We start from the raw sequence: 24,363 nt of genomic DNA, 5'->3' as shown, positions 1-24,363 counted from the left end.
CAAGCACGCACACCCCATTGCTATAACTCTACCCCATGTAAATACATTGCAGGGATAGCACCTGAGGTCAATGAATGCACAAAGGTAGGGCCTTTATTTAATGTCATTCCTGCCGTTAGAAGGGGGGACACGAGAGAAACATGATCCATGGCACGGGGAGATAGCCGCTATCTGCAAGGTGGCAAAGTGTCATCTCCAGAGGCTAAATTAGTCAGTGCTTCGATCATGAACGTCCCAGATGTCCCTTCTGTCTTCCTGCCAGGAACCTTTGACATGATTCACAGAGAGTGTTCTTCTTTCTACTTTTATTGTCCTTCCGTGGGTTGCTTACAAGGATGCATATAGCAAAAAGAAAATTATAAAGGGTGAAATTCATGATCTAAGAACGTACTTTTTATTCAAAGCCAGCTCACAAGGGGAAGCTAGATATTCATATTTGGGCTGTGGGACAGATATGTACTCTGAGCTATGAAGGGCAGATAGATGGTACCTCCCTGACACACCATGCTCATCTTAGAGATGTAAATCTCAGAAGCACACGAAGATCTCCTCAGCCACCTGCTCAGGCATGCTCCCCGCCCAATCCATCTTGCTAATTGCTATATTATCTGAGACTCACACGTGTCCTTTTTACATCTTGCACAAGTCTACCAATTTAGAAAGCCAGACTGATGCTCAGGGCAGTGTGTGTCACAGAGGAATTGGCCACTCACCAGCCAGAAAACCATGGCTGCTATCACAGTAAGCCATCTGACTCCTCCCAAGAAAGCACGACACACTGAAAGGCAAACTGGTGCTGAGCTGGTTTCTAAAGGATGAACAAAAGAAGCAGGAGGCCCACATATCCTAGCTCTAGGGAGCAGATGCCTCACACAGGGAACGTGCATTCTGCATCATAATTTAAGCGTGTTGGGATGACCACCCCTTCTCCCCAACTCCCGCTCAGTGCCTTGGAGCTGCTTGGTGATGGTTGGGGATGAAGGACTGGAGGTAGGAAAAGAGGTCATTATGCCAGCTCATGGATGATTCATTGGTTTTTGTTTGCTTCAGATCTGGGGTCTTCCCTAGACCGGGCAAGTGCTCTACCTCTGACCTATGTTCTCTACTCCTTGTTACTTTTATTTTGAGACAAGATCTCACTACACTCCTGAGGCTGGCTTTAAACTTATGATCCTCCTGCCTCAGTTTCCTGTATTACAGGTCTCTACTAGGCCCCAATGATGTTTTTTTCCCCAACGTTATTTGACTCAGTGAGGAATATGTTAAAATTGTATCAGGTTTTTAGGCACACTGCTGAACTACTTGAGGAACGTGTTTCTATTGTAAACTTCACTAAGCTAAATGTTTTGAAGAAAACAGTTTAATCATACCCATTTTTGAATGTTTACTGAAAACATTTATTGACACTATTCTCCCTGTGAACATCGAACTGAAAGCTTGAATTACCTGTCTATTTTCATTCTTCGGTAGAGTTTACTGAGTGAGAATTCTGTTAACATAAATTTTGCATAATTAATACTTCTAATTTACTTGATTTCAGCTAGTCATAAGTACTACATTATATACATTTTCAGTATCAGGATCGATCTACATTTATTTAGGACTCACGGAATGAGTTATTTCAACTAGGTAGCATCTTACGAGGAGAACATAGATCTCACTGTCCAGGTGAGGACGCAAAGTACCAGAAGTGGCACCTGGATGCCCAGGAGCCTGAGAACCCCACCACCCTGGCCTTCTTGCAGGCCCAGGGACCCCAGTCAGCTCCAGCTGTGTCCCATGCCACAGACGGTGCTTCCCCACTCCCCTAGCGGTGTCCCTCGAGTGGTTTCCCACAGCCCGACACCTGCCCAGTGGCAGCATGGGGTAAGTGAGGTTAACTTCCTGTGTCCTGCCTCCCCAAGTGGCCCGAACCCTGTGATGGAGCAGACTCGAAACCCCACTAATCCTACACCAGGTGGTGACAGTGTCCAGTAGACATAGGACACTGGATTTTAAGAGTTGGGTTGGGAGTTAGGACAGCTTCATCCACTAGTAAGAAGAGGTATAACTAGGCTCCTGTGATATTAATAAACTAACAAATGTCAGTTGGTTAAGTAAGCAGAGAGAACGTGGATGGGAACTTGGATAAGAGATCCAAGATGGGCAGAGCATATTGGTTCCTGGTCTGGAGCTCGAAGGAGAGCTGGAAAGAACTAGAAGGGAGTCATGGGGACTAGTGTTGGGCTCAAGGGTGTATGTTCTATTGTTTGGGCAATTGGAAAACATCGAGAGATTTTACAGACATATTTGCAGCTGTAAGAGAACTTTCACACCATAGCCATAGGATGAGTTTAGGCCAGGGAAGCCCTGGAAATAGGTTGCCCCGTTAGGAGCTTTGCTGTGAGAACGTGGCTTATCACCTTCATGAGGTTGCTTGATTCTCAGCTCTACATAGACATGGACAAATAAGCTTTGGAATGTCCAGGCCATAAAGATGGGCTTCCTGGTGGAGGGATGTTGCCCTCTCTGTGTTCATGTCACTAAAAACCTAGTGATGATCAGAGGAAGTGTGCTTGTGTCCTCTGTCTTCCCAGCGGTCCTAAGCTTCCAGCCCCTGCAGCACATCCCCAGTCAAGCTTATGCCCGACCCTGAGGGAGGTCTACCCTGCAGTACTCTCAGACTTGTCTCTGGAACTTCTCCAATATACCTTGACGTTTGGCAGGAAGGGAAGGAGCACAGTGACTCAGAGCTTGACTTTTCCAGAGAGTGGTCTTGTTGGATGGAGGTCATTGGTTGGTGAGTAAGATGCAGACTATTGGTTTAGGTAAGCCTGGTTTGAATTTAGTTTCACCACTTACTAGCTATGGTCTGGTTACCTGTTCTGCAAACTCAAGAGTAAGAAGAGTTACTCAGTAGGGATGTGATGGGATCCAGGGGAGATGCGAAGGATGGTTGACAATACTCCTGCATTAGCAAGACCTTGTGCCGTGGCCCACCAGGTGCATCTTAATCCTTGGATTTATGGAATCACTGGTGCTACTCTATAATCTATGGTGATATTTTTACTAATATATAAATGAGGAACTGGAAACTTCACCTGAGAAACTTGTTCAATGCTTTAAAGACCTGTCATCGTATATAATGTTAGGTAGTACATCTAGGTCTTTCCACTACACCACAGAGAGTGCTTGCATGCTGTGAGGACAGAGAAGCAGAGAAGAACGGAATACTTGGGTGAGCAGACCCAAGGCTGCGTGCTTGCCCATGGGGTGCACATACAATGGTGATGTCCATAGTACTTGGCAGTACATCTAGACCACATACCAAACTTTGCAACCTAAAAGCCAAGAGTACGTCTTAGGAGGAGAAGAAAGAAGGGAGAGGGATGAATATGCAGACAGAAAGTAAAACCACCTCAGCCATCTAGCTACTCTGTTTTGAAACTAACTTTAACTTTAGATTTGTGTGTGTGTGACCACACACAATTCAAAAAATAATAAGTGGGGATGGCCACCAAAGGCCTCTAAATGGCAAGGAAAGTCAGCTAAGGATTTGGATGCTTCTAAGGAAAGTCACCCAGAAAATACCAAAGCCCAAACCTGTACTTCCTTGGTGACAATTTACTGAATTTTGTTTTGTTTTTACAATTTAAAATATTTTGGGAGATTGTTATGGACAGTTGACTCCAGAAAGGTCTTCAGCAAGCCACTGGTGGTATTGACATTATAAAAGGAGACAGAGTGATGCATGCAACCTTGGCATTCGACTAAATGAGAGAAGATGAGAAGTTCTTTAAAAACAGAGTAAATACAAATATTCAGAACATATATACCTATATCTATATTACCAGATATAGATTAATACTCATAATGTGCCCTGGCCTTGTTACAGCATTTGTTTAAAAAGTTCTTCATCCTTACCCATCCCCCAACTCTGTTGCCTTCTATAGAGAGGTATGTCCTAATTCTATGTCTCCAGACCTGGTGTCTGAGTTAGGGTTTTACTGCTGTGAACAGATACCATGACCAAGGCTACTCTTACAAGGCCATCGTTTAATTGAGGCTGGCTTACAGGTTTAGAGGTTCAGTCTGTTATCATCAAGGCAGGAACTTGGCAGCATCCAGGCAGGCATGGTGCAGGAGGAGCTGGGAGCTCCACATCTTCATCTGAAGGCTGCTAGCAGAATACTGGCCTCCAGGCAGCTAGGATGAGGGTCTTAAGCCCCTGCCCACAGTGACACACCTATTCTAACAAGGGCCATATCTTCTAATAGTGCTACTCCCTGGGACAAGCAGATACAAACCATCACACTTGGGAACTTTTTTTTGAAAGCTTTGGCAGAGAATAAGATTTTATGGAAGCTACAATTGGGGTCTCCAAAAGCAGACGTTAAGGACTTTAGGAATTATGTACTAGGGACCAATGGGAGTAGGAGCGGGAAAGTAGGGTTGGAAAGATGGAAGACAAAATAAAATGTAGTCAAGACAGGCCAAAGCAAGCTCTGGGAGAGGACTTTCATTGGGATGTTTCTCATAGGTCAAAATATCAGTCACTCAGCCATGAGATGAGGGTAGGCCATAGTGACCATCATCTTGAGAAAAGGACACTGCCAGATGAAAACGTGCACTACCTGCATCCCCTGACAAGAGTCTGACTATACTTAGCCTGGCTGCTGCCATATAATGCCCATGGCTTTCTCTGGCCTGGAGGCTAAGACACTGGGAGCTGTTGGTTTGGGTAAGACCACATGGGAAACTGTCTTTCTTGTTCTGTGTGGTCTACAAACTATCCAAGTTCTTGGTACACATTTTGTTTTCTCTCTGCCGTAGAGAGATAGTAGGGCAGGGTATTCACAAGAGCAAGGTACAATACTTATGTATGTATGAAAATCATGATAATGAACCCTCTTGTGAGTCTAATAAAAAATTAACTCAAGAGCAAAGAAAGATGGGTTGGACCTTGGCTTTCAATTCATAGATTATCAGTTAGGAATTCTAGTCTCTTAGGGAAAAAGAATTGGCTAAGACTTATCAGTGAATGTTTTTCTTTCTTTCTTCCTTCCTTTCTTCCTTCCTTCCTTTTTTCTTTCTTTTTTTCTTTTTGTCTGCTAGCTTTATTTATTTTTTTTATCTTTATTAACTTGAGTACTTCTTATTTACATTTTGATTGTTATTCCCCTTCTCACTTTACGGACCAACATCCCCCTAGCCCCTCCCCTTCCCCTTCTATATAGGCTTCCCCTCCCCATCCTCCCCCCATTACCACCCTCCCCCCAACAATCACGTTCACTAGGTGTTCAGTCTTGGCAGGACCAAGGGCTTCCCCTTCCACTGGTGATCTTACTAGGCTATTCATTGCTACCTATGAGGTCAGAGTCCAGGGTCAGTCCATGTATAGTCTTTAGGTAGTGACTTAGTCCCTGGAAGCTCTGCTTGCTTGGCATTGTTATCCATATGGGGTCTCAAGCCCCTTCAAGCTCTTCCAGTCCTTTCTCTGATTCCTTCAACGGGGGTCCCGTTCTCAGTTCAGTGGTTTGCTGCTGGCATTCGCCTATGTATTTGCTGTAATCTGGGTGTGTCTCTCAGGAGAGATTTACATCCGGCTCCTGTCAGCCTGCACTTCTTTGCTTCATCCATCTTGTCTAATTGGATGGCTGTATATGTATGGGCCACATGTGGGGCAGGCTCTGAATGGGTGTTCCTTCTGCCTCTGTTCTAAACTTTGCCTCCCTATTCTCTGCCAAGGGTATTCTTGTTCCCCTTTTAAAGAAGGAGTGAAGCATTCACATTTTGGTCATCCTTCTTGAGTTTCATGTGTTCTGTGCATCTAGGGTAATTCAAGCATTTGGGCTAATAGCCACTTATCAGTGAGTGCATACCATGTGTGTTTTTCTGTGATTGGGTTATCTCACTCAGGATGATATTTTCTAGTTCCATCCATTTGCCTATGAATTTCATAAAGTCATCGTTTTTGATAGCTGAGTAATATTCCATTGTGTAGATGTATCACATTTTCTGTGTCCATTCCTCTGTTGAAGGGCATCTGGGTTCTTTCCAGCTTCTGGCTATTATAAATAAGGCTGCGATGAACATAGTGGAGCATGTGTCTTTTTTATATGTTGGGTCTTTTGGGTATATGCCCAAGAGAGGTATAGCTGGATCCTCAGGCAGTTCAATGTCCAATTTTCTGAGGAACCTCCAGACTGATTTCCAGAATGGTTGTACCAGTCTGCAATCCCACCAACAATGGAGGAGAGTTCCTCTTTCTCCACATCCTCGCCAGCATTTGCTGTCACCTGAGTTTTTTATCTTAGCCGTGAATGTTTTTCTAATCTCTCTCTCTCTCTCTCTCTCTCTCTCTCTCTCTCTGTGTGTGTGTGTGTGTGTGTGTGTAATAACAATTGCTTCCAGAACTCAGTGGCATAAGGCCACAGTTTATTATTTCTCACAATAATAAACTGGAGAGGTTGGACTTGGATGGGTGTTTTATTCAGACAGGGTTGGTTGACGTCTCTCTCTCTCTCTCTCTCTCTCTCTCTCTCTCTCTCACACACACACACACACACACACACACACACACACACACACACACACACATCTTTATCCATCTAGATCCTGGCTAAAGCTGAGATAGCCAGTGTGGGTCCCTCTCTAGAGCTCTTTCCCTCTGGGGCCTCCTGGCTGGTACGCTAGCCTGGAACTCTTTACAACATGGCAGCAGGTCTGTCAAACTGAGACTAACGAGTTTACTGTCTTTTTAAGGTCTGTAGTCAAAAGTCACAAACTACCCTTTTTCTACTGTGTTGTGTTTGTCAAGAAAACCCCATAGAAAGGCCAAATTCTTCTTGGGGGAAAAGAATAGCAAATAATTTGATAATAGAACCTATATTGTCTTTGGTTCCTGTTGACTCTACTTCGGCCTCTGTCTTGCAGGAGTCTCAGGTGGCTTGTGTGTGGACAAACTTCCTCTGATGTTCAAGGACATTGCGAAATCCTAGCCTAATTTACTGGCTAGCGTTCCAGCAAGGAATCAAAGAGCAGGGCTCTGCTGCTGAAACACCAGGAGGTGGTCACAGGCGTCACAATATTAGATGCCTCTCTACCTCTCAGCAGAGTCCACACTTGGTTCACGAAAACCTTCCGCCAAACACTTAAGCTAAAATCTCACCTTCTGTTCTTGCCACTCATTTTCGGTTTACAAGTGGGTCTTGTTCTCTAACCACTGGGAGGCTGTTGATTTAGACTCATAGAAAAACACTCTTATTTATTCAAAGCATCAGCTTCCTTTCTCAAAAGCTAGCAGTTTTGTTCTGTGCTGCAATTATGGGAGGTTTGGTGTGCAATGATTGTAGAGAGTAATGCAAAATGTCTGTCCCTCTCTGACAGACAAGGACTTGTGTCAGGCAGTGTCTGCTTTAATTGCCATCCAGAGTGCTGGTTCTCAACCAAAGCCCTGGCCATTGGCCACTGGACACAGAATTCCTTTCTATTCACTGTTGCCCAACTACCACAAGAGGCTGGTAGATTTCTATGCCAAAGGGGAGAAAGTCTATTGTTTCAGTCTGTGTAGTCTTTTAATGAGTAAACTCAATGTCTTTCCTAGTTAGTCCATAAAGCTTCTTAGCCTAGGACAAGGGTCTTCTATGGCTTGGATTCAAGAGGTTGCTGAACTTAGAAGGGAAAAAATTGTATCTTTATTTTTACTAACCCCTTTGCTGAAATAGTATTTCCTTCCATTATGAATTATGAAATTTGGCATTTCCTTTGATTTTTGAACGTAGGCAATAAATCCCAGTAGTGCTGGCAGTATCTTTGAGTATCTCACCAGAAAGAAGAGCAATTTTCATATCAGAGTCCCTGTCACAGGTACTGCTTTTGACATCTGGAAATGACTTTTATGCTCACCATTAGTTTAAAGTCACAGCCTTACTAGAGCCAATGGTTTCAGATTACATTAATAGCATATGTGTACACTCATACACATTGTATTGCAAGTTGGTGTTTTACTTTATTATTTCATTATAATAAGCTTCATTTGTGATCTATAAATATATTTGGTTGATCCACCCCCTGCTTCCTGCTCTGAGGACAAGTCCAGGCTACCAGGGGAGGAAGCAGGTACGACTGCCATGCCTTAACCCAGCATGAACCTGTGAGCTGAGATAAAGCTTTCTTCTCTTGAGTTTCTTCTTATCAAGTGTTTGGTCACAGAAGTGATTAAAAAAAGAAGGTCAGTATTTTACCTGATTCAGAAGTGATTTAAAGTGTTCCAAAGTGTGTGCATAAATGATATTTGCAATTACCACACGATTTCATATCAAGGGAGTTGAGCACCCATGGATTTTTGCTGTCTCTAGGAAGTCCTGGAATCAATCAATCCCCTGTGGAAAGCCTGACTCATCCCCATTCTAACATCACAGTCATATCAGATAGACAGAGGGCCTGCAGCACCCACACATAAAAGATTAGGTATCCGTGTATTAGACTGTTTTGAATTATTCAAAGTAATGTACAGGCTCTCCCAAATCAAAATGGCAGCCTAGCTTTGGTGATGGGATGCTGAGAGGCTGAGAGGTAAATTATCACCCTGGGGGGCCTATCTACTTCTGCTGTTATCTAGCACCTTCCGGTAACACTGTAGAGTAGGGGATGAGAAGACAGATGCAGTGTGCTCATGTTCCTCAAAACAAATATCTGAAGGAAACTTTGGAGAGGGGTAGTACTTACATTCTCTGTTTCTGAGCTTTTAGGCCATGGGCATTGGCCCAGGCACTGTGGGCCTATGTCTAGGCAGAGCATGGTAAGAGAGGACACACATTGTAGAGCAGAGCTGTTTAGATCTTGGACACTGGGAAGAACAGACTCAGAATGCCTGGGACAGTGGCTGAGACATGTCCTTCAATGACATGCTCCCAGTGGCCAGCTTCCTCCAACTTAACCCCACCTCTCAATAGTGCCCTCAGATTTCAAACTCCTCAGTGGAGTTTCTTTGTCTGTTTCTTTGTTTAGACCTGAACCTGGATGGCCCATTACTTCTCCTGTGATCTGATCCATCAACCAGGGACAAAGCCATCGATACTTGAACCCTTTGAGGGACACTTCCTATCTAAACCGCGCTATGCCTGGGTAGGTCCCTGCTCTACTCCCTAGCAGGGTGACATCAGGCAAGCTATTTAGCCTGTCCACGTGGTTCCTCACCCATGACACATTAGATTTCTTACACTGGCTGGCCAGGATAAGGGTGTTCATCTCTGACCTACTTTCTCTTACATAAGCATCATTATTGCTGAGTGCACACTCAAATATTTAGTCTTGAAGAGAAAAAGGGAAGTGCACAGGAAGATTTGGCGTTGTGATGGCTGAGATAATGTACACTGATTACTTTGCACTCTGCTGGACACCCAGTGAACATGTGGTATTTGCCTCTCTTTGTGTGGACGCCTCCTGCATTAGTCTGTTTTCAATGGGCAGGAAGCTCCCCTCTGTGTTCACGGGGTCAGTCACTGATATTATGTGTTAAAAGCTCAAGCGGTTAAATTACTTCAGTAATGCTTATCAGATTGACCCGGAGCTCTGTCCGGTTACTGGTTCACTGTGGTGGGAAAACCATCTCTACTTAAATTAGAGATGAGAGAGCTGAGGTGGAGTTTGCCACTCACTTTTCTATAAAGTATTCTACTGGTACAAGTGTCTAAATTAAGCAAGAAGTTATTTCTTTCCTAGTTTCTTTTAGTTGTCTCTTTGTAGATAGGGGCTCACCACATAGCCCACACTGCTCTCAAACTTACATTCCTCTGGCCCTGCCAGTGCTGGGAACACAGATGTGTATCGCCATGCCTGCATCCAGTATTGAATTATTCCCAAGCCCTCAGTCTCTCCTGGTCAACAGTGATCTGAAGCACACCTGTTGACAATAAGGGACAAGCACACAGCCTTTCATTTTCTTTTCATTTGTTCCAAATTTCTAACATATGGGGAAAAAAAGAAGGAAAATGTAGCAAGCAGCAGGCAAGCTTCAAAACAAGAAGGCAACCTTCCTGGGCCTGCGCTGTCCAGGGCGGGATCTCAGTATTTATTTTCGTTCCTAATATTTATTTTTTTACACAGCGGCCCGAGTCCCAAGGTTTAGATTCTGGCAGCTCTGCCTTCCTGGAGCTGCTGTGCGAGGGGACTTCCAGCTTTGGTCTTTGTCTCAGCTCTGTTGCTTTGCTGTGTCCTCCCCACCTACTGGGCTAAGACAGGGTCTAGCCTCATCTCTCTGATGGGAGAAGAGAAACAGCGTTGTCTCCCACAGATTCCTGGTTGTAAGCGTGACCGCATCAATAGGCAGGTTTTGCTTTTTTTTTTTTTTCTAGTTTAGAATTAAATATTGAATGCATGCTTGGTAGCACGAATGCTGTGGAAAGGTAAGACAAGGCAGAGGTGAAGCCCCATTATCTCTGTCCACCAGATTAAGGGATCCAGCGTTCCTGTAACCCTGGCCTCCCTCTCCCACCCGTCCCTACCACCCCTGGAAGGAAATGTCTTGTGTTTTGAGTTTATTGTTTTCTTCCTTTGTTTATTTGTATTAACAGTCCTCTATATGTATAATATTTTTCTATAAGTATGTATTTTTTTTTCTTTCCATGCTCAAGCCCCACATAAAGGGCCCAGTCAGTGTGTGTTTTGTGGTAATGTCCCTCGTGCCAGCCTACACTGGTGGGATTCGCCCATGTTGGCGGGTTCAGCATTGCTGTTCTTTGTCAGTATGCGCCATGATTGCGTTATTTACCCATCTACTGCTGTGGACCCTTAGGCTACTCCTGAGACTTTGTGCCTATGAATGGTCTCACTGTGAACATTCTTGTTCCCAACATGGTGTGCCAGTGTTGACATGACTAGATAGCATGTGTCTTCCACAATGATTGTGTCCTTGTTGTCTAAGAGGTCGGGTTGTCGAACATGTGGTCTCCTTCCTTCTTATCCTTTACTTACCTGGGCTTTTTTGGGGGGGGAAGGGGCTTTGCATCTTTTCTGTGTCTTAATTCTTTAAGTTCTCTCTTCCTCTTGCCTTCTGTGGCTTACTTTTCTGGTCCCCATCAACTGTGGCATGCCCATGTCTCCTGGTGCTTTAGCTGTAATAGTGTTTCTTTCTACATATCCCCCGCTGAAGCTGGATTCAAGGAAAAACAAAATCAGAAATGGCTTCCTTCAGTGCCCTTCCAACTCAACTCCACCAGCCAGTGGCTTGGCAATCAGAAACAACTAGTCAGCAGCACGAAACAACTAGTCAAATCATCAGGTTCTGCTGTTCCCTGCAGCTACAGCCCAGGCTTAAACAATGGGAGAGAGAACTGGACTCTTTCTTTCAGAACCCTTCTCATTTCCAGCACCTGTCCATCCAGACAAGGAGGAGACCGGCTTCAGCTGGTTTGCTCTGCTGAGATCCTGCTTTGCTGTTAGCCCTACAAGAAAATGAGGGAGAGCCAGCACTGTCTCCCCACACCCAGCCCTCAGTTGGCATCTTCCACATCTGCTTTGTAGTCTCCTGCTCCTTGGCCTGGTTCGTTTCATTCCCTAACGCTCATCATAGAAACCGCAGAGAACTACGTAAAAAGCGAAACGCTGCATTCACACAGAGCGGTAAAAATAGAGCGGCGTTTGGGGGAGCATTGAAAAAGCACAAAGGCTTTCCCACACTGAAAATTCCCAAATGAAACTCAGTTGCCTCTCGGCAGTGTTCTGAAGGATGCCGCTCAAGAGCTCAGAGCTCACTGACTTTGTATTTTAAACTGCCATTGTTTAATCCCTTCCTTTCCCAGGAGCTCTTAGCTGATCTAAACTCATCCGTTGACCCTTGCCTCAGTACTTTTCCAAACTGCGAGTCTGGTCCTGCCTTTTCCTTGCTTTGAGCCTCTCACCGACTTCCTTGGCTGAAGTCTAAACTCTACTTGGCTTAGTGAAGACCTCAATCCTGTTCTCCCTGCTTCCCAATTAGAACCCTGAACTGTGTCACTCCCCACAAGTGCTGTGCCTAGTAAGTCCCACCGGGTTCCTTCCACACCTGCCTGATAAAGTGCCTGCAGCTCCAGTTACTGTAATACCCCCCTTTGCCTATCAAACTCAACTCCCAGGCTCCTTCCAGGAAGCCCTCCTTGATTCCGCTCCTCCGTCACAGCTCCTTCTCTATGGCTCTGATTAGATACATCCCCTATTGCATACACGGCATTGGGCAGCAGGAGAGCCGGCTTCTGATGGACATGAAGGCGCTTGAGACTGAATTAATGCATGGTGGTTGTCTACACACTGCTCACCACAGTCCCCAGCACTGAGTGCATACTCGGCACGTTCAAACCAAACTGCCTCAGTTTCATCCATCCTTAGACCTGTCTTCCCTCTCCTTCCTTTCTCCTTCTCTCATTCCTCCTCTCCTACACGTGGGTGCATTTTAATACATCTCCCAGTTTTAATACATCTCCCAGTGAAACTGATGTCTTCTCCACACTTAGATAGGGCAGGGTGTCTTCTAGGCGACAGGTTAGACATGGGGAGATAATGAATATTTGGAATATTCCAGGCTGCGTGGTTTATTTCAGCCACAGACTATTTCCCCTCTGTGTTCCCTATTCTGGTACTCGGAGTTATAAAAGAACTCTTGGGCTTTGTTATCCTGCCGCTGAGGACGGCATCCTCTGCTTTCAAAGACTGGATTCTTGATTTTTGTTTGGTTTCCTTAGCTTTTTTAAAAAAAAATCACACACACACACACACACACACACACACACACACACACACACACAGCTTGCATCCTGAAAACAAAGGAAACAGTAAACAATAGCCACTCCCAATTTGATTCTAAGTGTTTGCCAGCAGCCTCCTTAGCTCACATGGTTCTACTTCATTAGCGAGCACTGCTTAGTATAACAAGAATGCTTCTAAATTAAGCTGTCTGAATCGCGCTTAGTTAATACTCTGGGAACTAATTTATTCTATGATTTAAATACACTGGCTAGTGGATTATTTATTGATGTATTATTATAGCTAGGCAACAATGCATAATTTCCTCTTATCTGCTGAGTGGTTTTTAATAATCCATTGAAATCTGAAAGAGAACCATTTCATTAAATGGGAAGTGAGTAAATACTGTGAAGTCCAACATTTAAAGAATTATCTTCCCATGGAGAATGGGTTTTTAAAAATTAATGGCATTTTCGGGAACCAGCGAAGAATTGAGTTTGCTTTTTAAACAGTAACTTTCTGTTGTCTGGATTCAAAGTGTAACCAACAGTCACAAAATCACTCGTGGGAATGCTAAACAGAGTCAGAAATTTAAAAAAATGATGGAGAGTCGAGCAGGGTGACTGCCACACTGTTAGCTGGACCAAGGAACTGCCTCTCCTCACAGTTTTGGGCTCTGCATTCAAATGTTTTACTTCAGGAAATGTCATCGGAAACATTCTAACCTTTAGCAAGTTCTTTACCTCAAATCCCTGGGACCCAGGAACAGTTGTGGGTTCTGGGATCCATGTAGACAGTGGGTAAATACTACAGTTAAATTCAATACCCTGTCTGGTCTGATGTCACCCTAAACAGCCCAGCTTTGGAGCATGCTCAGTACTCTGCTATAGATGCCCAGGACATGGTGGGCAGCCTTGACACTCCTTATTGCCAGTTACACCAGAATACATGGGGCAGGTAGGGGCAGGCAGGCAAGCAGGTAACAGGTCTTTTCATCTTTCTGCAAATATTTGAAATCTAGCCCATCTGATTTCCAGAGGCAAGGTTTCAGTGAAGTTTGGGGCCTTATAACTTATGTTTCAGCGAACATTTCTTTGTGTGGTGGTAGCTTTCTATCACAATGAGAGAACTGAGTGAAAGGAGCAGAGGTCACTCTGATCCCACTCTCGGTGGGACGGGACGGGATCATCCTGGTGAGAGTGTACGGGGAAGCAAAGCTGCTTACTTCATGGTGACCAGGAAGCAAAGGAAAAACAACAAACAAACACCCCCCCCCCAAGAAAAAACAAACCAGGAAGAGGCCAGAGTCCAACATTCTTTAGAAGGCAACAGCTCCAGTGATCTTTCCTTCCACTGAGACCTCTTAAACCAGTGGTTCTCAACCTTCCTAGCTACGACCCTTTAATACAGTTCTTCATGTTGTGGTGACCTCCAAACATTAAATTATTTTTGTTGCTACCACTTCATAACTGCAATTTTGCTACTGCTATGAATCGTAATATAAATAATTTTGGAGATAGAGATTTGCAAAAGGGGCTGCTAAACTCTCCCCACAGGTTGAGAACCACTGTCTTAAAGGCGCTACCATCTCTCTTCCAGGGGTGCTGAGGGACCAACCCTTCAACACAGGAGTGTTTGGGGAATACTTTGTATCCAAATGATGACACTTGAGTTTCCTTTGAAAAAGAGGAAACATGCCAGAATGTACTGTTTGTCTAGGAAGGACAAAAGTGTCAGAGAACTATTGTCCAGGGGTTTATCAGAGGCCTTCATTTGCACTGTTTGTCAGGCTGCAGTTACCTTCACCTCAGCTAATTTTATGTACTGATTTTATGCCACTAAGTCTGGAGCTGAGCAATGAAGTGTCTGAGTGGCCCTTCTGATTCTGTAGGAAAGGCTCAACACAGCCCTGTGAGAACTGTCCACCTTGCTTTCGGCAGGAAGTAAAGGGGGTGGCAGGCTCCTGGTGTGTGGCATCCAGTATACTGTGAGCCCTCCCCACTGGTAGAGGGCACTGATGTCTTAGCCCGCTGCCTCCACCCCCAACCGTTACACTAAAGAAAGAAATGTAGATCTTGAAGTACGACCATGAATGGGTAGGGAAACATAATGAGCTGAGTCTTGCTTTCTAGCCTCCTGTGGATAGCAAGTACAAAAACCGGATTCAGAACGGCCGCACGAGGGAGGGACTTTTCAATTACTTTTTAATTGCATCAAACAACTGTGTTATAAAGTGAATTCCGAAAAAGGGTAAAGGCAGAACTGTTTCTCTGCTAAGACAAGTAAGGTCTTGCCTCCTTCCCTGCTTGTCATTTGTCTGTTGTACAACAAAAGGGGGTTGGCACAACCAGCTGGGAGTGGGGGAGGGGACGGGGAAGGAATGGGATGGATGATGGATGTGGCCAGTGGAAAGGGGTAAGTAAGCTCCCGCTCCTGCTCCCGAGGAAGTTAAGCAAGCCGCTGATGGAGATTTGACCTCATGACCAAGCTGCTCTCCTGCTCCTAAGGGCAGGAGGGATCTCGAATGTGGGAATCAAAACACATCTGAAGATTAATATTTCCACCCCCGATGAAGGAATTGTAATTCTTTCATTCTAAATACGTATGTTAATATGTTTTTTTTTTAAACTGCTGCAAATCCTTCTCTTACTCTGGTAATTAAAAGGGAAAATATTTCTTTGACCATAAAAACTTAGATAATAGCTCGTGGCCAGTTGAGTACTTATGATGTTTCTTAGCAGCAAATGGCGTCGGAGTAATGTCTGTTGTAGACAGAGCACAGCGCATTCTTTCTTGTGCAGGCTCTCTTTGATTTTTTTTAAACATTTTTCCTGTTTTGAAAATAGATGCTCCCTCACATGCTACATCCTGATTACAGTTTACTTTTCTTTATCCTTCCAGTTCCTGCCCACCCCCCCCCCCATCTAGATCTGCCCCTCTCTGTCTCTTATTACAAAATCAACAGGATTCTAAGAGATAATAACCAAATAAAATATAATGTAATAAAAGATAAGACAAAACAAAGACCAACACATAGGAACTGGACAAGGCAAAAAAACAGAAGGAAAAGAGCTCAAGAGGAGGCACAGGCAACAGAGACCTGCTCGTTTGCACACTCAGGAATCCCATAAAACCACTGAACGGGAAGCCATGACATATACACAAAGGAGCTGTAGAGTAAAAAGAGAGAAGAAAAACAATATATAAATAAAATAAAGAAAAAAATAAAAATAAAGATCAAATTTAAGAAAAACAAACAAACAAACAAAAAGGCCTGACATGATATTGTGAGACAGGAAAGGTAGCATTGGATCTCTTCTCTTAGAGTGACCACCCATCCCAGACAGTCTGACACTATTTTTACATTTAAAACTAAAGTCCTATATTCCCCCAGATCCCTCAATCCTGAGCAAAATGGGACACCTGGTGACCTTAAATCATAACTCCATTTTACAAGTAAGAAAATAGAGGTCAGCAAGACACTGTAGATTTCCCAAGCTGGGCTCGAACCCAGCTGTGCCGGGCTCTGAGTTGCTCTGCACTTTCGCACTGCACTGTCCCTTTCAGTTTGAGCTGACACAGTGTCAAAGCTGACGTTAGTCCCCATCGGGACCACAGAGTGAGGGTGAGCGAGAGGCTTGTATGATAATGTAGGAAATAAAAACTGAAGTGAATGTTAAGTACGTTCACACGCTGCTGATCTGGCGGGGTGAGGCTGGGCGACCTGATCTATCAGCCTTTGCCTCTGAGCTGACCATGGGATATCTGAAAAGGAGTCTGTTCTTGATGGTGAGGTTTCGGCTATCTTAACGCCTCATTGTGAACTTTGTTTTTGCCCTCACATGTGATGCCCCTGCCATGTTCTCTTGCCTCCTTTTATCCCATCCAGTGGTTCTGAGACATCACCCTCCCCCATTATAATTTGCTAGTAACATGTGCTTTTACCTCTACCCACACTTAATTTTGCCTAAGACATATGCCACAGAAAGCCTCATTTATGAAATAGAACCAGTTTGGTATATTTGCCACATTTCAAACACAAAAGGAGACCTTTAACTTTTCACTCAGTTTACACCACTTTTGTGTAAGTGGCGCTTTCCCCCCATTATTATTAATATTCATTATTTTTGTCCATCATTTAGGGACCATCTTTTCTTCTGTTGGATAAAAGACCTTTAACCTTTTTGGTTGGCAAAATGTGCCCCCCACCCCTGCCCTGTTTCTCATTTCCTTGAAAAGGTCTCGGTGAGCCTCCATGTGTAAGAGGTACTGCTAGGCCAGCAAATCTTTCTGGGGACACTTTTTCACTCTCCAATTTTCATCATTTCTATAATTAACCCACCTTCTTTTCCTGGGAATATGGTTTTCTTTTTTTAAAAAAATGTTTTATTTGATTCCATGTGTGTTTTTTGTGCGTGTGTGTATGCCTCGGTGTATATATACACACGGTGTATGCCTGAGGTTGTCAGCAGAGGGAATCAGCTTCCCGGGAATTGGAGCTGCAAGTGGCTTTGTGCTGCTCTGTAGGAAAGAGGTTTCCCAGGGGAAGCAAACCTCGCTGTTCTGCAGGAGCACTTGGCATTTTTCACTGCTGGGTCAGCTCTCCACCCGATCCTGCCTTCAGCTTCAGCACCATCCCGTGCTTAGATGCCATTTTCTCTGTATTTATCCGATTTAGGGTTGCTGAGCTTCCCAGACCGAGAACAGGTAGCTTTTATAAGGTCTGAACAGTTATTTCCAATCAGGACAATTATTTCCTTTGCCCTGTGCCATATGTTTTTATCCGTGAAGTCCAGCCAAGGATAACCAGATTCACTGAAGTCTCTGGCCTTTCTTCTCTGCTCTGTATATGCGATGCTGCTATTCCCAGTGCTCCAGCCTGGCTGTTGCTGACCTATTAACATGAGCTTCTATTTCTAGTGTGTTTCCTTCTACTCTGTCCGAGCTACTCTAATACCTCTGTTAAGTTCTTGGCTTCAGGTTTATTAGAATTTATTTTTATTGTATATGCACGTATGTATGCACTGTATGTTTTTATGTGTTACAGGCTATGTTTGCCTGCATGTTTATGAACCTCATGTGAGCATGTCACCTGCGAAGGTCAGAAGAAGGTGTCACAACTTTACTCAGTTCAGTGGTGAGAGGGTTTCCTCTGGCATCTGGGATACCGAGGCTTTTCCGTCTCTGGCCGTTCCTCCCTCTGCTGTTTCCCAGTGCCAAGACTGCATTTTTCTTTTCTTTGGTCTTCCTCCTCACACCCGTCAAACCGTAAGGTCCTTTCTCTTATACCCATGACTGGCACAACCCACACCAAAGCTCCATCTGCATTTCTCTAGGATCATGCAGTATGGTGACAGCTACATTCGGATCCACTGAGGAATCTAGAAGTGACATTTCACCTCCTGTTCAATAGTCATTGCTAGTCTGCAAGGGTACAATGGGAAACCCGGGAGATGGCTCCTGCTGGGTGTTGCTGAAGCAGCCCTGCCTTGACCTGTGCTCTGGTTATCTTGGATAACCAGATAGTTCTTGCCTCACTCATAGTCAGAGGGGTCTGCGGACGGTCCACAGCTTGTTTCTGACGCTCGCCTTCAGTTACTTTATCTTTCAATGTGACTTTTCCTGAGTGCATTCTTATCTTAGTTTGACCAGTAGCTACCTCCCGTCTGATAGCTAGAGGCCAAGATTTCACAAGAGGGTGTGTGATGAAGACAGCTTAAGTTTAAATCGGAAAACCCAACAAGCAGGTTATCTCTCGTGCATCAGTTTGCAGTGGACACTGGGCTCCTCCAACCCATCCTACCTCTTACAGCTTCCACGGGTCCTTTTTCAATGTCCTGAACCGCAGTACCATCCTCTGCAAATCTGTTCAGCTCAGAAGCTTGAAGTGGGGCAGTGGAGGAGGACGGCTGTCACTGGGCCTTTACATCTGATTAATCTTTACTTTCATTGGTTCCTCGCAGGCACCCCTCCTCACTCTCGTTTCTACTCTTTTCTCTGAGCCTACACTGCCCCTCATCCAAGCTGATGTCCTCCACCGCCTACTCAGGGATCACTCCCTTCAAAGCCTCCTTATTAGATATTAGGTAATTTTTACAGTAGAAAGCTGAACCCGGCATTCCCTCCATACAGCCATCCAGGCTCTGCCTAGAATAGGCAGATCCACAGACAGCTGGAGTTGATTTGGTGGCCAGAGACTGGAGGGATGAGGACTAGGCAGCCAGAGTTTTAGCTGCTGTTTCCTTTGGGACAATGAAAATAATCCACAATTCCCTACTAGTGATAGAGGATGCGCTAAATGGGACTGGATTTTACACCTTAAAGTGATTAAAGATGTAATTTCATGTTAAGTATATTTTACTGAAACTAAAAATAACTCCCCAAACATCTAATCTGTTCATCAAAGCACATCCCAGTAGGCCTGTATCCTGTGGTTGTTTGCTAGTTCAGCTCTCCTCTGTCTCATCCCATTCCTAATGAGTGGGGCTGCATATAGGTGTGCATGCCTGTTATTTCCTCTGTATGCAGGAACTGATTCCTCTATTGGAAGTGCATCCCTACATCCCTGCATCCCTGCACCCCTGCACCCCTGCATCCCTCATCCCTGCACCCCTGCATCCCTCATCCCTGCACCCCTACATTTCTTCATCCCTCATCCCTGCCTCCCTCATCCCTGCACCCCTGCATCCCTCATCCCTGCACCCCTGCATCCCTGCATCCCTCATCCCTGCATCCCTGCACTCCTGCATCCCTGCATCCCTATATCCCTGCATCCCTGCATCCCTGCATCCCTCATCCCTGCATCACTCATCCCTGCATCCCTCATCCCTACATCCCTCATCCCTGCATCCCTGCATCCCTATATCCCTGCATCCCTGCATCCCTGCATCCCTGCATCCCTACCTGCCCACTATTATAAATCCAGGAGATTCTGGAGAAGTATGACCTGACATGTCTGCATCACAAGCCCACTGTGACTACCTCTGCATTCTAGATGGTGAAAAAGCCGCAACTGGGAAGTCTCTCCTGCTAGGTCCATATCTCTAGGTCCAGGGAGAATTGAAATCATTTACTAAAATCAACCTTAAAGTGATGGTTTAAGTGTTTGCATAACCCTTTTAAAATTCATGGCATACTTATGATGTGCCCCTCCCCCCAGAACATCTGGAACACACGAGCTTAGAGGCTCCCAAAATATATCATTTCTGAGGATGAGGCTATTTCCATCTGGGGAGCCTTGAGATTACTCTTGTCACATTTACATATGTAATCACAAGCCTACCACATTTGGTCGCTCACCTCTGAGAGCTGCTGAGTGGCTTGCAGCCTTGATTTGTGAGTGGTGAGACTTAGCTGGCTAATTAAAAGACAGAGTAGGTTCTGTTCGGTTACAACCTGACCTAGGTGGAGAAACTTTCCTACCTCCAGGTCCATCTAGGTACAACTTAAGAATGCAGCACTCTCTCAGTTAGGAGCTCTGGAGCAGAAAGTGGGAAAGAGAAGTCATTTTGAAATTGATGTAAATTGGTATAAAATCTAAGAACTGGAGCTGAAAATCTTCTGGACTCTGGACTCTAAGGTAACTTATCACTAGGAGAGCACACAACTCCAAGGCTTGTGGAAGGAAGTGTTTTATATTTATTTCTGTTTTCTGTCTGGGGACAGAACTCAGGGACCCGCATCTGCTCGGCAAGGGCATTACCGCTGAGCTGCATAGCAACACCATTCTGAATCTCACATATATTTTAAATAGTGTTTATTTATTTTCCTGTGTTCCTTTGTCTCTATTCTCCAAGGTAATCGTCCGAGGTGGAGGACACATTTTGCCCTATGACCAGCCACTGAGGTCTTTCGATATGATCAATCGCTTCATCTATGACAGAGGATGGGAACCTTATAAATTATAAGCTACTTTCCTGAAACAGGAGTCTTAATCACCAAAGAATATTGTTTTAAAAGACTAAAGATATCATGTAAATTTAAAAATGTTATCTTTTTCATATTTTCAAGGCATTTGTTATCAATAAAAGTTTCCCTGAAACACGTGACCTTTTGAGTGACAGTTTGGGTTCATGAGCACACTTAAGTGAGAGTCATATGTCTTGATTTATGGGATGAAAAAAATGGGTTCTGAGGCACTAATGGAATTTCTTTTTTTTTTTTTTTTTGTTTCTTTTTTTCGGAGCTGGGGACCGAACCCAGGGCCTTGCGCTTCCTAGGTAAGCGCTCTACCACTGAGCTAAATCCCCAGCCCCCCTAATGGAATTTCTAATCCCTTTCAGGGCAGAAAGTGCAATAAATTAATAGACTCATAACATCATCTGGTTCTGTAAATACTAAGACAGTTTATCTCATGACACATCCGTCCTAGTGACTCTGTGTTATTGCTCTTGGCAGCCAGAAACAACCAAGGAAAGGAAGATTAACTTTGGCTGGAGGTTTCAACCCATCTCGGCAGGAAAAGCCGTGGCAGCAGGAGGGTATAGAGAGGCTGTTCACATAGTAGTGGGCCAGGAAGCTTAGCATTAGGTTAAAACTGGGCTGGGTTGTACCTTAGAGTTCCCCCATGGGTCCTCAGAGCTGAGCCCCACAATCTGGGTTCCACAGCCTCCAGAATCAGTTCAACCACCTTGGAAATAATTGTTTACATGAGCCTGTGGAGACAATTCAGATTCAAACTGTAACAGCCTCTGCTGCTGCTGCTGAATATTACTGGAAAAACAGCTAAGAGGTTCATCCCAAAGACAGGATGTAGGTCTAACAGTCTCGAGAGGGGAATTTGAACACAGGACGTCTCCACATAGAAGTTACCTTGTAATTCTCAGAGACAGACACCGTCCTTGGAGAAGAATGGTGTCTCTAGATCTCGGTCAGCAGGGAATCTGATGCCCAGAGTGAACTCAGTCTGTCTTCTCTGTTTTGGAGTTTGTTGGCTTGGTCGTGTTGTACACATTCAGTAAACAGCCTGTAGGGGACATTAGATTGAGTCCTTTTAAATCTGAGTCTTTTAAATCTGAGTTTTAAATTCTCTGCTTTCTGTAATTAAATAAAGAGCAACCTAATTTTATGTCATTGTTAGAATTAAAACTTGAGCTAACCTGGTACCAAAATATGGGTGTTTAGGAATATACACTCATTGATGTTTTTCTGGCTAAACTGTCACATCCAGACTTAATTCTCTTTGGCACACACATCTTTGAAATTCTACGGCATACTTAGTTTCAGGGCATGTATCACTCAGGTATGATTTGGCTCACTGGAGAATTAATTTTCCCTCCCTTTTTTGAAAATAGACACCCCCCCCCCCAGAAACATTGTAGGTGTGGCTGCTGTGTCACATGTACAGCAGTAGGGGGCAGAGAGGAGAGGGGCTACGTCTGTGTTGAGTGTTCTGATCTATGAACAGCTGAATGATTAGTAGCCTAGTATTCCCTGAAAAAGGCAAGCTTTAGATGACCTCAGTCTGGTGCCAGGTGGCCTGAACAGGGAGCTAGCCTGAGATGATCAACCTTCTGGTGCCTGCCATCTCTCCAGACCTCATTGGTTCTTTATGAATTTCACATCATGCCCCCCAATCCCACTCATCTGCCCCTGCCTTCCTACCCACCCTCCACTCCTGCAATCTCCCCAACACAAACAGCAGAGAAAAAAGTTCTCATTGTGGAAGCTCTAGTGTCGAGGTAAACCCTTTTGTCCATACTTCTTTGTTTATAAATGTTCGTTGCAATGACTCCTTGCTCTGGTACGAAGCCTCTGCCTTCTGCTAGTCCATCATTACTGGATCCTCACTGGGACTCCTCTCAGCTATCCCATTGTTGCCCTGTGTCATGGCGATCCTGTAGTTTGGATCTGTAGGACCAGGCTGGCCCCTTCCTGCACTCCAGCAGTTCATTGATGGAGTAGATGTCGGGATGGGCCAATTCAAAACCCTGGATCTGGGTCTGAAAGATATCTAAGCTGGTCAGCAGCCAGTTCTCCTGCTCTCAAACCCTCACACTAGCAACTCCCCACCCCCAAGCAACCAGGACCAGCACCACTGTGCTGCCCAGAGGAGATACAGAGCCCTGTCTCCTAGGTGTTACAGCTGGCCATGGTCGGTTCTCCCACTGTCACCACCCCAGCACAGCACTTCCGTCTGCCCTAGACGGCAAGGGACAAAGGAGGGGAGGAGGGCATCTCTCCCACACCTGTACCTCATCACCCAGCAGGCAAGTTCTGTGCAGGCGAATCTGTAGAGCGTTCATTAACTTTAAGGAAGGAGGCGAATCAGCCAAAATTAAATATGAAAATTCCATAAAGAATCCTGCTTCTTTTTAGGCTAACTGAAAATTAAAACTGAAAATAAAGGGGGAAGATTAGCTTAGAGGCCAAAGAAAACCTGGTTATTAGGGTTAACTGGAAGGTGTCTTTAGTAGATATGTTACAAGATATGTTACACCCCACTGTAGGGTGTCTGGGGGAAAAGTTCTAGAATGTGTGTATCTTTGTTTCATTTTGAAATAAGAGCATAGATAAGCTCACTCGTATTGAAAGCTGATGTCCACTGTGTCCTTCCAGTCTATAAACCTGTGACATATACAGAGAGGATGGCTGTCACCGAAAGGGGCCCTTAGAAGTCTTTTTGTTGGTGTCTCAAGGTCCAGCATGCTGCCAGAAACTGTATTTTATAGCAAGCACATCACCAGTGATTAATTTCTTCAAAGCATCAAGTTAACTTCATAGAAGCTTCAGAATCTTTGTAACAGTTTGCTCCTTTCTTGGTGTTTGGACATTAATTATCAATGATTAGAGTACTTTGTTATGAATAGGTGGCCCCTATATAAATGAGAACACACTAATAATATACATCTAATCCTGTTTGCACCTAGTTATAGCTTTAGAATAAAATTGAAAAGGGACAGTCACAAGAATGTTAATCCGTAGTCACAGTGAAAGACTACCATGGTTCTGCCACAAATCAGTTCAACAGAGACACTTTTTGCAAATTGTACTCAACTCTTGATAGGGAAGGGGCAAGTGGGTCGCTGTGTGACCCTATTACTTTGTGACAGCATCTGTGTTGGCCAATGGCCAATGGCAGTGCACCACCTCACATGTATTCTTCTCAAAGGAGGTACAGATTTACCTTGCAAGGAAGAGTGACAGGCCACAATTAGGGAGATGGCGCTTTTTTCCAAGACTTGAATCTGTAACAAGAGAACGTAAATGCAGATGTTTGGAAATATTTCCATTCTGCTCTAAGGACATTACCAAAACAAAAGCAAATCCTTAAAATCTAGAACAATTCCAATGAAACTTTTGCATGAGATAGACAGGATAGAGAAGGTCTTTGCCTGGTTAGTGTGGTTCTGCTAAGGAGGACCATCCTCTACCTATAACTATGCAGCTTTGTAAAGTGGCCTTCTCAGTTGCTATGGACTTTGAAACCAAGCAACACAATAGACTGAACACACAACTAGACAATACTGCCATGTTAACTCAAGATTGCTAGGCTAACTCAAAGGTTCCCCAATGACAAAGCATGGCATAGCCACACACTGATCCTGTTAACGGTGTTGATAGTGACATTCCAGGATGCAAACACTTTGTACACATCAGAGGATGGCATTGTCCAGCATCAATAGGAGGAAAAGCCTTGGTCCTGTAAAGGCTCGTTTCCCCAAT

The 24,363-nt window shown here is 44.5% G+C and overlaps 1 protein-coding gene and 1 non-coding gene across 7 annotated transcripts in view; both read left to right on the top strand.

Moving 5' to 3' along the window:
- The window catches only part of Cpvl (carboxypeptidase, vitellogenic-like), a 110,246-nt gene extending 89,499 nt beyond the window's left edge, over positions 1-20,747 (top strand). For all 6 annotated transcript variants that reach the window (XM_039108247.2, XM_008762915.4, NM_001029927.1 and 3 more), the window contains one exon: positions 20,496-20,747. In XM_039108247.2, coding sequence (XP_038964175.1) covers positions 20,496-20,606 — 111 coding nt within the window. In that variant the 3' untranslated portion in view covers positions 20,607-20,747. The remainder of the gene's footprint in view (positions 1-20,495) is intronic.
- A 1,250-nt stretch (positions 20,748-21,997) lies between these two features.
- LOC120102667 (small nucleolar RNA SNORA17) lies at positions 21,998-22,129 on the top strand. Its single transcript, XR_005504288.1, has one exon. It is a non-coding gene; the product is annotated as a small nucleolar RNA SNORA17 (small nucleolar RNA).
- Positions 22,130-24,363: the final 2,234 nt, after the last annotated feature.

This window comes from Rattus norvegicus, chromosome 4 (genome assembly GCF_036323735.1).
Source record: "Rattus norvegicus strain BN/NHsdMcwi chromosome 4, GRCr8, whole genome shotgun sequence".
Lineage (NCBI taxonomy): Eukaryota > Metazoa > Chordata > Mammalia > Rodentia > Muridae > Rattus > Rattus norvegicus.
The sequence above is the reverse complement of the archived record's forward strand: the minus strand, read 5'-3'. Positions and strand labels throughout refer to the sequence as shown.